Source organism: Akebia trifoliata, chromosome 8, assembly GCF_017979445.1.
Source record: "Akebia trifoliata isolate Shusen 1 chromosome 8, ASM1797944v1, whole genome shotgun sequence".
In the NCBI taxonomy this organism is placed as follows: domain Eukaryota; kingdom Viridiplantae; phylum Streptophyta; class Magnoliopsida; order Ranunculales; family Lardizabalaceae; genus Akebia; species Akebia trifoliata.
This window is the reverse complement of record NC_141382.1, coordinates 46,241,293-46,256,289: the sequence shown is the minus strand read 5'-3', so window position 1 is coordinate 46,256,289 and position 14,997 is coordinate 46,241,293. Positions and strand designations below refer to the sequence as shown.

Below are 14,997 nucleotides of genomic sequence, written 5' to 3'. Positions count from 1 at the left end.
TTCTAGATTGTCAAAATACTTTTCAATAATGAAATTTTGACAAGTGAATATCAGAATCTAGAATAAAGATTTATACAGATGAAGGTTGTCGATGCCCACCTTTGGTTATGTACATGAAAGGTAAGGTCTTCACACTAGACAAATGCCAAGTGGCACTTAAGATAGTCTCACCATAGCCTAAACCATGTTTTCAGGCTATTCAGTGTCAATTTTTAATTGTCTCCATACATTTTGAGTGATTAAAGACAATTATGATTTTTTTAATAAAATAAGATAGATTAGAAGATGTTTAGTTATATAATTATGTTTTATTGATATAATAAGTACTTAAATTCTATTAAAAATAATTATTTTAATAAAAATCTACAAATCCCACAACTGATATTTTCAAAATATCGTCCGATTCATCTCGTCTATTTCAAGAGATGATGTGAATCGTTGTTTAGCAAGACCGAGATGACTCGGGCAAGTCATCTCGATCTCAAACAAGATTTAAAATCATGGTTTAAAGACACAGGTGATTTTCTCTAATTTTCACTAAACCCAGAGGTATCTCAAAATTACCCCAAAAAATCCAGATACTGAGAAAATTTTGTTGATTATTAATGTCATTTTTTGTCCCGCAACACTAACAATGCATCAACACCTACAACATACCCAACTCAGTGATCCATGTGAAGAGAAGAAAAGGATTCACAAGTAAATGCAACCATGAGGAGGAAAAAATGGGTACACCACATAGAATGCCAAACTGACATATAGCATGCAATCTCGAGTCCGAGTCAGCTCACTGAGGCAATGTGTTAGACAAAAGGAAGTAATGGCTCAAAAAATTATAAAGGATTTCAAGTTAGTACTTTCGAAGCATTTAAGTTAGGTCACTTTCAATAAAAGATGTGGCTCTGGACAGAATTGAATGGAGGAAAAGGATTCATGTAGCTGACCCCGTAAGTTTCAAAGACGATGATGGCATTTGAACCGTTCAAATTGACTGTCACATTAACAGGTTTAGGCGGAACTATCTGACAAAATCCATGATTTAGAAGTGTTGGGCTGATTGTTTTTGCACTTTGTTATACAATTATAATTTCTAGAAACAAAGAAATAATTCACATTGGGGGCAAAGGTTACATAAATAAAATCATAAATTTGATTAATATTTAAAAATAGCAATTATAAGATGGAAAATATACACAGTATAATTTTTCCACAATTGGGCTTAAGCAAACAGAAACCCATCTCACTGCCATGTCCAAAAATGGATGGCTGTGTTACAAATTAACAAAAACATAAGCAACCAATAGGGGAAATCCTGAAAATGAATAATAAAAAACAAAGGACAAGAATTGGGTAAGCCTTGGACAAGGTACCTGTTTTGTTTTCAGTTACCAATCAGTCTCTTTGGAAAACCCAGATTTCAAGATACAGTTCTCCCATAGCAGATGGATGCAATATACAGATTCTTTGACCATTTATCCTGCGCAACATTTGAGTAAGCGTTAATCAATGCTTTGCTTTCAAATTAAAACATGAATGTTTTGCATGGTTTTAAATCTTGGTTTTTGGTCTCATCTCAGTCATCAACGAGACTGAGTTGTCTTGGACAAGTCATCTCGTTTTGGATGAATAATCTCAATCTAAAGTGAGACAAGCAATTTAAACCCTGGATACTCGTCTGCAACACATACAAAAGCCCTGATTTTTCTTTTCTTTTGTCTTCAAAGTCAATCATCTTCCAACTCTTCTCTTCTTCAAAACAAGAAGAAAATCAATAATCTTCACCATTCTTTTCTTCAAAACCAGTATAAAAAAAAATCTAGAATTTTTTGGGAAATAGAAAACAATGAAATTTTGGACAGAAAAATTTAGGGTTTTGAACTTGATAACTACGGATTTTGGAGAGAAAATCTACGGCTGTGAACTAGATAATGATGAAGTTTTGAGCATAAAATCTGGGATATTTTTCAAAGTATTAATGGTTTTCTGCAAATTTGTAGGCAGAAACCAAGTTATGTCGTTTACCTCGTCCAAGATTTTCAAAATCTCAGCCAAGACATCTCTCTCATATCGGCTGATGTAATGTGAGTCATGATTCACATTAAATATCTTTCTCAGTCTCGGACGATTTTTAAAGCCATGATATTTTGCAATAAATAGGCTCAAAACACTCTTGGAAAAGGAAGCAAAATCTTTTAAAACATGTGAAAACATAATGGCCCAAAAATACCAAGCTAAAACAATTTTTCAGTTTGGCTCACAATTTTTCAACCGATGAAATCTAGGCTGACTCCTAAGTTCAGGAAACAATTTTGTCAAATTTTGAATGCCATTGCAGATGAAGTTTGGGTCTCTGGGTAATATTCCAGAACTGAGACTACCATAGTAATGAAATGGATTGTTTAGTAAATAATATTAGTTGTGAACTGCAAATTAATGATATCTGCCCATGCAATTTTACCTTAACATGGTTACTAGGAAAGGCAGATGTGCGCAATGTCTCTTGTGTCACATCTGGTGTTCTCTTTTTGGGAACACTGAGTATGAATGCAGCTTGATCTGATGTAGCAGCAGTTGATGTAATCCGGTATCCATTCTCCCATCGTCTATGGATCCCCTCACTTGGGTATAGGAAATCAAGTTCAACAACCTGAAAAGGGATGCAATCAAACATATTAAGTGGTCTCTGAAGTTTACTAATCCAGGATTAAGTACCAAACTGTTGAACATGGACTACCTGAGTGGAATAGCCCGCATTTCGCGACATAACAATACCCCATTTGTTACCTGCAGTGGTCATGGCGGTAACAAAGAACCCTTCTTTCCACTTCTTGTTGATCCATTTGAAAGGAAATACATCACTTACTTTGTATGATTGTTGGGTATATGGTGTTCCTTCAGTGGCACAAAAAAGGACAGTATTAGCGTCACAATTCCTGAGTTTATCCCTCAAATGGTTTCTCAAACCTAAGCTGTTCTACGATGAATTAGCTCAAAACTCACATATCTGTACAGCCATTGTCAGTCTAGAAGAACTAAGTATGAATTGTTTATTTATTATGGTCATGCCGAGCTTATACACTCAAACCAATCCAGGAATGCTATAATCTGTCATCCAAACCAATTCCTGGTTCTTTAGACAACTAATAGGTGCTCAATATGAAAATGATTCCAAGTTTATAAAGTCCTGATCTCATTTCATGAACTCTAGCTTTGACTACCACGAAAAAGAGATTTTTTTTTCCTTCTCTCTCCATGCTGTTCTTAAGTGAGATATAAGTTATTATTCTCTAAGTAGTCCTGCGATCATGACATGCACAATATGATTAAGCAAAGACGTGCATTAAAGATGGTTCAAATATGAATTGTACACTTCTTGCATGCACTAAACTACTATCAACTCATTCTTCAATCGATGCAATAAATCAGCTGATCACTGGTTACACTCCTTTAATGAGTGGATTAAGAAAATAACACACTGATATATTACTATATTGTGATAATTGTGATAGTCTCATTAAACATAATGGAGGAAAAATTACACATCTCAATCACGTCATCACATTTAGGACAAAAATGAGAGTTCAAAAAAATCAAAGTTTTGCTAAATGCATAGCAACATCAAAGTAGAGAATTTGAGATAAATATCCAACCTTTTTTTCTTCTTTTTTTTCCGAGTGAGACCCAACCTTCATTAACTTTCAAAACATAAGAGAGAAACATGTTCTTGGGGTCTATATAAAATCACAGAATATATAAACACAAATGAAAGTCTCAGAAATTATGACTGGTAAATGGAAGCATAGCAATAGCAAGAAAGAAAGCCAGACTTCCCATTTACCAATCATGATAGATCCCAAAATCGAAGGACTTATATACGCCCTTGTGGATAATGTGTACATTTTCGTGGTATTCACATAACCATTGTGAGGTTAAAGACATTAAATCATTTTAAACATAATTATTGTCGGACAGGTATGTCAGATATTTGGTTTGCAAAGTTAGGTTATTGCCATGTCCTCCCTTGGGTACAAAATATTTGTTAAATATAATGCAGGAAAAATATTAGATCCCTGTTATGCAACTAGAACACCATTGAAGCCTTGATTACTTTAAGAGAAATCTAGAAGAAAACCTCATCTTGAGTGCAAATAGAAGTATCCCAAGTTCATAAAAGAACTGAAAATCCCTAAGGCATCTCGATAATCATAAGTCACTCTGTTACAATGCTTGTATATCTATTTATAAAAGAAAAAACCATCAAACCTCTTAAAACCCAAGTAAAAAATGCTAACCATACATCTAAAGTAACATAACTATTTTTAATAATGACTAAAATACTCTTAAATACCATCACCACTGCTACACTCAATTCAGTATGGTTTTGAGGCCTAAATCATCATATTAATGAAAATAACAGTGAAATAGATGTAGTAGATCTCATGATGAGCTTTCCATCATCCAACAACTTCTCTACCCGATATATGGGTAAAACGTTATTCCTCTTAAAGGTGTTTGTCTCTAGAGGAAAAAAACAGGAGATTGAGAAGAGCAGGTGCAGCTAGCTTAGTTGGCAGAGTCTATGGGTAATGACACCATAGAGACAACATACACCATAAATTTTATTTGCAACTTGACTTGAGAATAAGATATGAGTGTGATTAATATGAATCATCTACCAAGTTTTAGAAAAATGTACAACTTGTCTTTTTCTTTTGTTCTCTCATCTTTAATCCTATATGGTAGCAAACAAGCATAAGCCCTCCATTTGGGCTCATCATCTTTTTCTCATCTCTCAATGCGCGTGAGCGCGCACACACACATGCACTGTCTATGATATATAAGCTTGAATGCACTGTTAGCCCAAAGTGGGTATTAAGAATTTCATATGAACACCCGAATTTTTTAACCTAAAACTTCACATTTTTCTCTCCAGCAGCTATTAAAATGTATGTAAATAAGTCAGCCTTGTGACCTTAAAGTTTAACTACCAGACTCCGAATAAAAGGAGTTCCCTATGGTTTTATACAACAGCACCAGTCCCAACCATTGAATCACTAAAAAGGTGCATGGTTCAAGATATTGAAGCTCTGGTAGAAAAAAAAAATTTACACCTAGATTTTTATTTTATTTTTTTGAGTTCACAATAGTTTGGAGGACTTTAAGTTTTTCTTTTATTAAAATATTTTAACGCATGTCCTAAAATCTTCAGTAATGTGAAAACAAAGTCCACAAATCCATGATAAACTAAATCTACAACCCCTAAGTTCTTAATTCCTACTCATTTTATAGTTTTCCAAATGTTCAAATAAAAACCCAAAATGAAACCTATTTAAAATGATCAAACCACTTCTTTTCAGCACCAACCAATTCCACAAATCATGATCTATCCTTGAATATGTGTGCCAGAAAACATTAATAAAAAGTGCAGCAATCCCATGTTTTTTTTCAGTGATCGAGATTATGGAAGCATAAATATTAAGAAAACAGATATTAAAATTCAAGCTTACCCTTGGACATAACCACCAAGGCACTGCCATTGGATGCCCCAGCCACACAACTGATATAGTAGTTCTTATCCCAGTGTTCCATAATCCAATCCTGACCAACAAATCAAAGAAATAAAATTTGTTCACAAACCACGAATAATAATAAAAATGAATCAGAAAACATAATTGCTAAAAGTTTCTGCAGTACCAACCTTACGCAAGAATATGGGTGAGATTTCATAAACCTGGGAAGTAAAGTTTGTCCCTGCATCCATAATGACAGCCCACAGATTGGCTGACGAAGCTATGCAACTAATGTACAAACCATCTTCCTTCCCTTTCTCCACATGTTGGTGAAGTCTAGAATCAACAACATTGTAGTGATACCTGCAGTAACCAAACACATATTACTTGTTGGCAAAGAGAGCACCCCACTTGAGCAACAACAAGAAAGATAAAGAACCACCCAATTAAATATATTGCATGGAAAGAGATAGGCTTGAAAAGAATAAAGTAAGAACCGTCACAAGTAACAATAAACCTGGCCTTATCGACCCATCCTTAAATGACTGATTAAGACTAAAATAACACTCCCGGCCTTGTGCTGGTACACATCCTATTAGTCAACATTTTTTACCAATACAAGAACATGTTGATGTGTGAGATTAAGCACTGGCATGTCTCTTCAGAAATCCAATTGTTTACCTCTGTTTCATTGACGATTTGGAATTATAGACTGAGATCCATTGAGTGGCTGGAGTACCCATTCGAACTTTCTTCTTAGGTTGTCCATCATCTTCCAACTCAACAACCAATCTTGCCCTTTTCTGCCCCACCTATAAAAAAGAAGGAATTAATCATGAAATTGTGATCACTTACAATTGTAAATAGATTGATTTTAATCACAAAGCAACAACCTTTAGAGCTCCATCAGTTCTTATAGGTCGCAATGATGCATTGGATCCAATGCTGCGCTCGAAAAGGGAAATCAGCTTTGAATAATTTGGTTCTTCATCAAATTTCATATTGGTCACCATATCAAGAAATTGTTGAAATGGGAGAGGGCACAAGGAACAAAGAATCTCAGGAGAAGTAGCCATCTTTTTCTTACAAACAAGAAAGCCTTTGTTCTCACCCTGAAGTTCCAGAGACCATGCAAACAATAGATTCAGAGTAACGAATAAAATCAACAACATTATGACCCAAAAAAAAAATTAAAAAAAAAAGAAAGAGAGCTGGCTATTGGCACCCCAACTTTTACACATTACACTCCAATTTCTCAAATTATTTATCACATCCCAATTAAGATTAAAACACTCTTCGGACATTACAAAGGTTTGGCTCAAATTAAAGTCTCAACATTACAAAACATTATAAGACAAGCTCAAACAATTTCAGTAGTTTTCACAAATATGATTTGGCACATATAAAATCCTAAACCCAAAAAATAGAAATCTAGCAAAAACAATAAAAAAATAAACAAGAGAGCTTCAATTGGCACCCCAATTGGGGTGCCAATACAGCTTGCAAAAGAAAATGCACATTTGAAAATGGAAATGAACTTACAAGAAAACCTTGCCAGGGAAGGTTTCCCTTGAGGAGGAATATTAAGGTGTACGCCAATGACTCAAGGTCATCCCTTCTGCTTCCTGTCCTACCCAAATGAGCATGTACACTTGCATAACGTACTGTCCCCCTGTCAAATAAAGCAGCATTATAGCATCCATCATATATATGGAGCCAATGATGCAAACTAATATGAGTAAAACATAAACCTGAAAACATCGGGCCTCTGATCATAGTCAACATGTCGACCAGATGATGCATCCCTCCATCTAGATGCTGTAGATGTAGTTTCAAATCAATTAAATGGTTCTCGAGTATGCTCTATACTAAAAGTTACAGAAGCAAGTCTAGGTGCAATAATACTGCAACTTGGGTGGGTTGGGGATCAACCTGTGCCCAACCCAAGTCGGTTTGATCGGGTTAGTCGAGTCGGCTCATTCTTCATTAATACTAGACAATATATTAATAATAATGGCTTATATAAAGATACGTGGATGTAAAAATATATAAAAGTTACAATTATTTGTCATAAAAAACATGATGATGATTAACTAATGTTTGAAATTTGAATTGTGAATGAAAAAGAAACAAAGATATTTAAAAATATTTTAAATTATAACCATAAGTTCAGGTTTGGGCAAATCTGGCAAAGTTTGGGTTCGGGCATTCCGATGTCTATGCCTGAACCCTAGCTAATTGTGCCCAAACCTGACCCAAGGTTGGGTTGAACCCGACGGGTTCGGGTTTGACCCGACCAAGTTGTAGCCCTATGTGCAAACAATTCTGGGGATAGAACTCAATCAGAAGACATACCCAAACCAAGATCAACTAGATACAGCTTCTTCTCATCAGGGGTTCCCGGCTGACCAAGCAGAAAATTCTCTGGCTTTATATCTCCATGCACAAAACTAGAGCAAGCGCACCGAATTACTATGCATGGAAAAAATAAAAGAAAAAAAGAAAAATGGCACGTTCGAATTCTCAAGAACATAATCATAAACAGAACAAAATTTCGAAGTCAGGAAAAAACCCTCTAAAGTGAAGCTTCTCCAGTATTGATATTGCCTCCACTGCTATACAAGCAACCATCTCTTCTGATAGCCTGTTAAAAGACCACACGGAATCAGAAATCACAAATAAACAAATAAATAGCCAAAGTTATAAATCAGAGGAAACAAAAAAGTTCCGTACATCTGGTTCTTAGAGTTCCAGAGATCCCATAGACTTGGACCAAGCATATCCATGACCTGGAAATTAATTCGATAGTAAACAATATAATTAGTGCACGCAACATAAAGAAATACAATTGCTTTGGAGTAAATATTAGAAAATATTCAACGTATCAAGCGTAGAACTTACAAGAATATAATATTCTCCTTGGCGGCCTTTGTGGTAGACCAAGGGAAGTCCATAACAACCATTAAGAGTACTTGATGAAGCGAAAAAAAAAAAAAAAAAAGAATTTCAAGAATTAATGGCACCACTTAGGCAGCATAGAAAGAAAAAAAAAACACAAAGTTAAAATGACTTTGGGAAAGGAAAAATTGCCTCACCTATAAACTTGCCACTCATAGGGAGGACCATTACTGCATCCTTTACTATTTCGACGCTCAAACTTCAAAGCAACCTTTGAGGGGAGATGTGATATCACAGGTAGTGACAAGATCAATGTCAAAGTAAGTTATACATTGGGTAACACAAGCTGCACCAGAACAAAAACAAAAGAAATTCTGTAATACCTCGATGGCATTAGGTCCCGTATATCCTGTACCACCTGCAACCCTTCTTCCAACATAAACTTGCCCAAAACCCCCTTTACCCAATTTTCTATCTAACTTGTACATGGGTGAATTGCCGAGCTGTACCTGGAAAGATAAAAGAGATTCACTAGCAAGACATAATTATTATTTTGATAAGTAGAATTTTATTCAAGAAAAAGGGGAAGGTCGAGCTGACCAACCAAAGAAAAAGAACAAACTAAATTACAAGCTTGAGATGCTACACATTTTATCCCACCTAAACAAGAAGTCCTCAAAGAAGACTCCTTTGACAAACAGTGGTCAATACACAAAACACCAGATTGTTGTGAGGAGAATGAATTTAACTTGTGATTTAACACAATCTCCAAATTGATGACAAGTACATAATGGATGCACTGCCTTATTAGCATAACGGTATGGTTAATGGATAAAAGGTTTGGACAATCCTCATTCAGGATTATAAGAGAATTAGCTATGTAACATGAAGACTCTTTTCCTGAAGAATTGAGTGCACAGAGTCAGACACATCACTTGGATGGTGGCAGGCACTTTCAATTAATATATTTTTTATGGGTAAGCCGGACTTGAACTCACGATCTCAAAGTTGCTTTGCAATGCGTCTGACCAACTGAGCTATGGGTCTAAGCACTTCAATTAACGTTGCCATACTATATTCAGCATGTATATCATTTATATAACTTTTTTTTTATAGATAAATGCCTGGTTAGGACACGTATATCATTTATATGGTTAGTGGTTAGCTTAAGAGTATGGGTTCAATGGGGTTGAACCTAGGATGTGGGAACAACCCTCCAAACGTCTTACCACTTAGCTAAGTGGCACTTCTTGTATTATTTATATATCTTTCCTTACAATTGGTGGTAATTCCAAATATGATTCTAGTTATATCACTAATAATACTTTAATGTACATTCATTTATCAAGGTACAAATAATGGGAATGATCCCATTAGACAAGGGAACACTTTAATTGGCCCGTACATGTTAACTATTGGGATGGTACAAGGTATCATCTGTGGTTTTCATTTCTCTCACTAGAGGGAGGACCACTCCCCACATAATAATATATCTGCCAATATTGTCAAATTAAAAGCATATCAAGAGCCGAAAAAATGTTCATAATAGCAAAATAAGCTAGAAAAATGTGTACCCTCTCAGGAAGCGGACATGTACTTCCTTCCTCTTCTACAACAACCATTTTTTCTGCACTCTTCTCTGCTACCTTATCACAAATGGCAACCCCCTCTCGCATAGGCACGTCAAGAACTGCACAACGCCCGTCTCCGATTGGAGCACCCAAAAAATTACTAGGCTTTTCTTGATTCCCCACTCTCAGCCCCCGGCCTCTATTTGCTGCTCTTGTCCTTGGGGAACCAAGAACGGGCTTAACTGACTCAGCCAAAGGCAATTTCACAGGAAGATTGGAACCATTTCCCCTTCCGGCACCACGCCTGCTTGTCCTTATTGGGTCCACAGCAGGAATAGGTTGGGTAGTGTCAATCTGCTTTGATCTCAGACGAGGCTGGCGAACTCTTCGCAAATCTGTCATTCTTTCCCATGAAAAATCACCGTCTCGCTAATTTTGTCCTTCAACTCCCAATAAATAACAATTAAGACCTAGAATCTTCAACTCTGCAAACAAATTAAGAAAAGAAAACACTAAACAATTCAAGAAAAGAAAACCAATCACAAAGAACTTGTTTTGATTCAAGCATATTCTTCGGCTGATTAGATCATAGGTATACATGCTATCTTCGATACTATGGAGTTGCGAAGGATGGAAATTTCTCCAAGATCCAACTTCATGAAAGTTGAAGAAAATAGTTGCAACAATTATATTAGAAAACAAAACACAACTTTTCCTTCAGAAGATTATCTCAAATTTAGAATACATACTAAAAAATTCTCTTTAACAAAGACTTGAAATAACAAGGATCAAGCCCACGTCAATCACAAGACCCACTAGACTCTCTATAATTCACAAGGTATTGGCAATAGATCAAAATATACATACACAAAAAATAAATACATAACTTTAGAGTATAAACTCACGATATGGAACAAAATCCAAAATTTTATTAGATTATAGCTACAAAATTCCATTTTCATTGTATGGAGCAGCAACAGCCGACAAGGAACATCTCCTAAACTTATCTCAATCCATATTGCGTACAGAGGCTAATTTATCAAAATGGGACCTCAATTTAAAACACTTACTAACAAGAATAAAAATATCAAACCCTCATCAGTTCCAAAATATATCGACCACGTACTCACCTATAAAGGAAAACTTATCTATCATATAAACAAGAACACGAAAAAAATAATCAAGTAATATTCAGAGAACCCATTTTGATTCTAAGCTGCACAAAATGCTAGGTGGCCTAAACCTACAAAACCCAATGTTAATTATGTCTAGTTCAGATGATAATCTACATAAAATCCAGAAGAGAACGCAGAAGTTAAACTTCAGTTCAAATTGTACCTCAAACTCAAAATTTACTCATCCATGTTTTACAAAATCCAATATCTGAGCCAAATGGTTCTCTCTATGCACACAAAACCCACTTATCAAATCCATCAATCAAATATCAAAATCAACTAAAATTCTATACCCATAGAATATATTAGCCTAGTAATGGTATCTGAATTCAAACTTAACAAAGAATTAAGAAATATCAATCTCATACCCATTGGACTACTAACCAATTCTCTGATCATTTAAAAGAGAAACTCATCAACTGAAATACATGAAAAATAAATAAATAGCTTGTTAAAGCAAGAAAAGCTGAAAACCCATGTACAGATTCCATCAATAAAAAACTAGTTATATAAATCAAATCAAAACAAAAAAAGAAGAAGATAACAATCAGGACAAAAATGATAAAAAGATCTTACTAAATCAAGTAAAGCTGAAAACCCGTTTACAGATTCATCAAAATCAATGCAATCTCCATGAAAACTAATAAAAAAACATGACTTGATGAGGTTTCTATAAGATCTCACTAAATCAAGTAAAGCTGAAGACTAGTTACAGTTTCATCAAGATCAATGCAACCATCTACCAAATTCTTTAAATAAACAAAATAATATTTTGATGAGTTTTATATACATGGATTCAAACAATCTAACAAAAACTCAACAAAAATAACCAAAAAAAAAAAAAAAAGATAACCTTTAAGAGACGATTGGAATCGAAGAAAAAATGAGAAAATTTTGAAGAAAGGGTGATTTGTAAATGTGATAGATGAGATGATCAAGGGAATGACGATCGAAGATGCGTAAAGGTATGGGTGGAAATGAGCGAGAGCACAACCGCTACGTGCGTACGTTTGCAAAGAGGGGTGGGGGGACACAATCCATACGTGCGTATGTTAGCAGCAGCCGCACTGTGTATTTGATGATCTCAAATAATGCCTTCTCTCTCTCGAAGTGTGGTTTTGAGAACCGGATTTTTTTTTGAATCGGATTGGAACCCGTCCGAATCAGGTTTAAACAATTAATCTGATCTGAATCGGACGAGTCAATGGGCTGGATCATAAATCGCCCAACGCCATTGGCGTATCAATATCTGAGTGCAAGCCGGGACTGTTTAATGGTTGGGCCATGCCCAACAAAAATCCCTATACCCAAACTTGGCTCATTTTGCAAGTACTTGGGCCTGTTTATGGGTCAATCCCATTTTCATGCATATTAATTTTTTGTATAAATAAATATACATATGGTTATTGTGGAGGGACAAATTCTCTGACCTCTAGGATAGTGACACGTGTTAGTGAAAGATGAGAAGTTCCACTAGGGACAATATTATAACCTAATGATTCATAACACTTGGATAATTTACCAAGGGAAGGGGCTTGGATATCGATCGAGGAAATGGAGTTTCGTGAACAGAAAGAGTTCCAATCCCTCATATCTCGGGATTTCAGTGCCACAATGTAGGAAGGACTCTTAAATGACGATTTCCCACGAATTGAATCCTTAAATAGAAGGAAATAAGGAGAACAAACGTGAGGAGGAAAAACTCATTCTTTATAAATATGGGAAGAGCATTACTTACAAGGGTACGCAATTTTCTCTTTAAAAAGTAGAGCTTGACATTTTTCTGACTTTGACATCAGAGGCTCGGTGGATCTCAAGGAGTTGCAGATTAGGGAGGAGTTCGACAATCTTGAGGTAATCACAAAAACCACCTCTACAGTTATAGTATAATGTAAGATTATAAAAACAAAATGGGCAAGATATTATTCGAAAGTGAATATTATGGAGAACCCAATGTCCCTATGAGTAGGGCTAGGGGCGGAGCTAGGAATTTACTTATGTGGGCAAATTAAGAAAGGGAAAGTTTTTTGTGGGGACAACTAAGAGGGGAAAGTTTTTTGTGGGGGCAATGTATGTCACAATAGATCGTAACCTTCTTAACCTGAAAATTCATTCGTGTGGTGGGGAGTGTCCCCATTGTAAATCTGCTCCTGAGTAGGACTACAACATGGGGGTAGGTTGGAGGGTAGACCCAAGCTCAACTCATGTCGTAGAGCCCTTAACCCGAGCATTGAGCATTAAGCTCATTAACCCAAGTTTCAACTTTTAAACTTAGGTTGAGCTTAGGTTAGCCCGACTTAAGTAGTTTTGGGCAAGTTGAGTTTGTTAAACAAATAAAATTTTGTTAGGATTAACAAAGAAATTTTATATCTTAAATAAGAAATACAATTAAATAAGAAATATATATATATTATTTTATAGCCTCGGGTTTGGGTTGAGCTGAGTTGTTTGAGGTCAACCCAAATTAAGGCCAGGTTGAGTTATTCTAACCTAGGCTCAACTCAGGCTCTATATAACTCAACCAAGACTCTTCCATCAATAGGGTTGAGCCGAATTGACCTAAGGTCAATCCATCCAAGTTGTAGCCCTTCCCATGAGGTCTTGGACATTAGCATCCCCTCCCCAAAAAAAAAAAAAAAAACAACAACAACAACAATAATAATAAAGAAATATGTTTTGCCCAATAGTTATGGAAAAATGATTTCTAATGTTTTATTGCACCTGAGAAAATATCTAAAAGAGAATTGGTTCTTAGTTGTTGTACTCACGAGATAATACCGTCAAGACTTGAGAAAATCATATTCCCAAAGGTTGGGTGGAAAAAAATATTTTCCCATCAAGAAAGAACAATCACTTTTCCAATGTGATTTTCCCACAAAAATGCCGAATAATACAACTACATACCAAACAAAACAACAAAAACATAAAGAAAAAAAAAAAAAAAAACTCTTCCAAGCATCATTAAACAAATTGCTTGGGAAGGAAAATTACAATCCAACAAAACAAAATTTGGAAATCTATTTAATTTTAGGCTAAAATAATAAGGACACGAAGAAAGTTTTGGTAGAGTCAAACATAGAAGAATGAAAGAGATGATGAGAGACAATTGTTTAAAAAAATTGATATTGATATTGACCCATTGAACACGTGAATATTAGGCCTGCTGCTTGGTGTCCCAAGGACCACAAATTAATGTTTTTCAAAGCTGATTTATAATCATTAGATTTGAGCATTTTTTTTTTTTCAATATATTAGAACAATTATTTTTCCTCATCTTTCTCTACTTGTGATCCTACACAGTATTAAGTTGCAGATTAAAAAAATGGATTGTTATATTATTTTAGAATTGTAACTATATTAAGGAATTATTTGTGATCCATGCGATTTAATATCCTAAGTGGGTGCATGGAGGTCCAAATGTTATAGATAAGGGTAAAAAAAGAAAAACCAACAAGTGTTAGGCATAGTGTCCAGGGCCTCCTCAAGGTCGGCCGTATACATGTTGAGGCCGAAGATGAAAATTAGAAATGGGACATTTTTAATATTTATATAAATAATATTAAATAATTATGTATAATCAAAAAATTATTTAAAAATTATTTTCTCGTTTCTTGAGATACAAAATTACTTATTAAGTATTGCTAACATATCAGTTTCAATAGATAATATGAGTAATTAAGTTAAAATACTAGCAAAAAATCAAATTAAATCCAAAATTTTCTTTTATCGATTAAAAAAAGTTTTAAAAAATAAGAAAATAAATAAATTGATTGTGTAAGATCTAGTTGAGGATAAATAGATTAAAAAACAACGATGAAGAAAAAAAGATTAATTGAAATTATT

At 34.9% G+C, this 14,997-nt stretch overlaps 1 protein-coding gene across 1 annotated transcript; it reads right to left on the bottom strand.

Annotated features, from left to right (window-relative positions):
• Positions 1–1,127: 1,127 nt before the first annotated feature.
• Positions 1,128–12,257, bottom strand: LOC147397209 (casein kinase 1-like protein HD16). Its single transcript, XM_086452735.1, has 17 exons — positions 12,008–12,257; positions 9,983–10,464; positions 8,792–8,917; positions 8,606–8,679; positions 8,412–8,481; positions 8,244–8,299; positions 8,083–8,154; positions 7,866–7,960; positions 7,262–7,328; positions 7,053–7,182; positions 6,404–6,622; positions 6,192–6,322; positions 5,699–5,873; positions 5,508–5,598; positions 2,735–2,892; positions 2,459–2,647; positions 1,128–1,477 (listed from the first exon to the last, which is right to left on the bottom strand). The coding sequence occupies exons 2-17, from the start codon at positions 10,379–10,381 to the stop codon at positions 1,418–1,420; spliced, it is 2,112 nt and encodes a 703-aa protein (XP_086308861.1). The 5' UTR covers positions 10,382–10,464; positions 12,008–12,257; the 3' UTR covers positions 1,128–1,417.
• Between the last annotated feature and the right edge of the window lie 2,740 nt (positions 12,258–14,997).

Excerpts from the sequence above, each read along its gene's own strand:
- LOC147397209 (XM_086452735.1), bottom strand. The coding sequence starts at position 10,381 with ATGACAGATTTGCGAAGAGTTCGCCAGCCTCGTCTGAGATCAAAGCAG. Across the intron at positions 8,680-8,791 it reads CGGGACCTAATGCCATCGAG|GTTGCTTTGAAGTTTGAGCG; the intron begins GTATTACAGAAT and ends CTCCCCTCAAAG. Across the intron at positions 7,183-7,261 it reads CAGAGGCCCGATGTTTTCAG|GGGGACAGTACGTTATGCAA; the intron begins GTTTATGTTTTA and ends TTTATTTGACAG.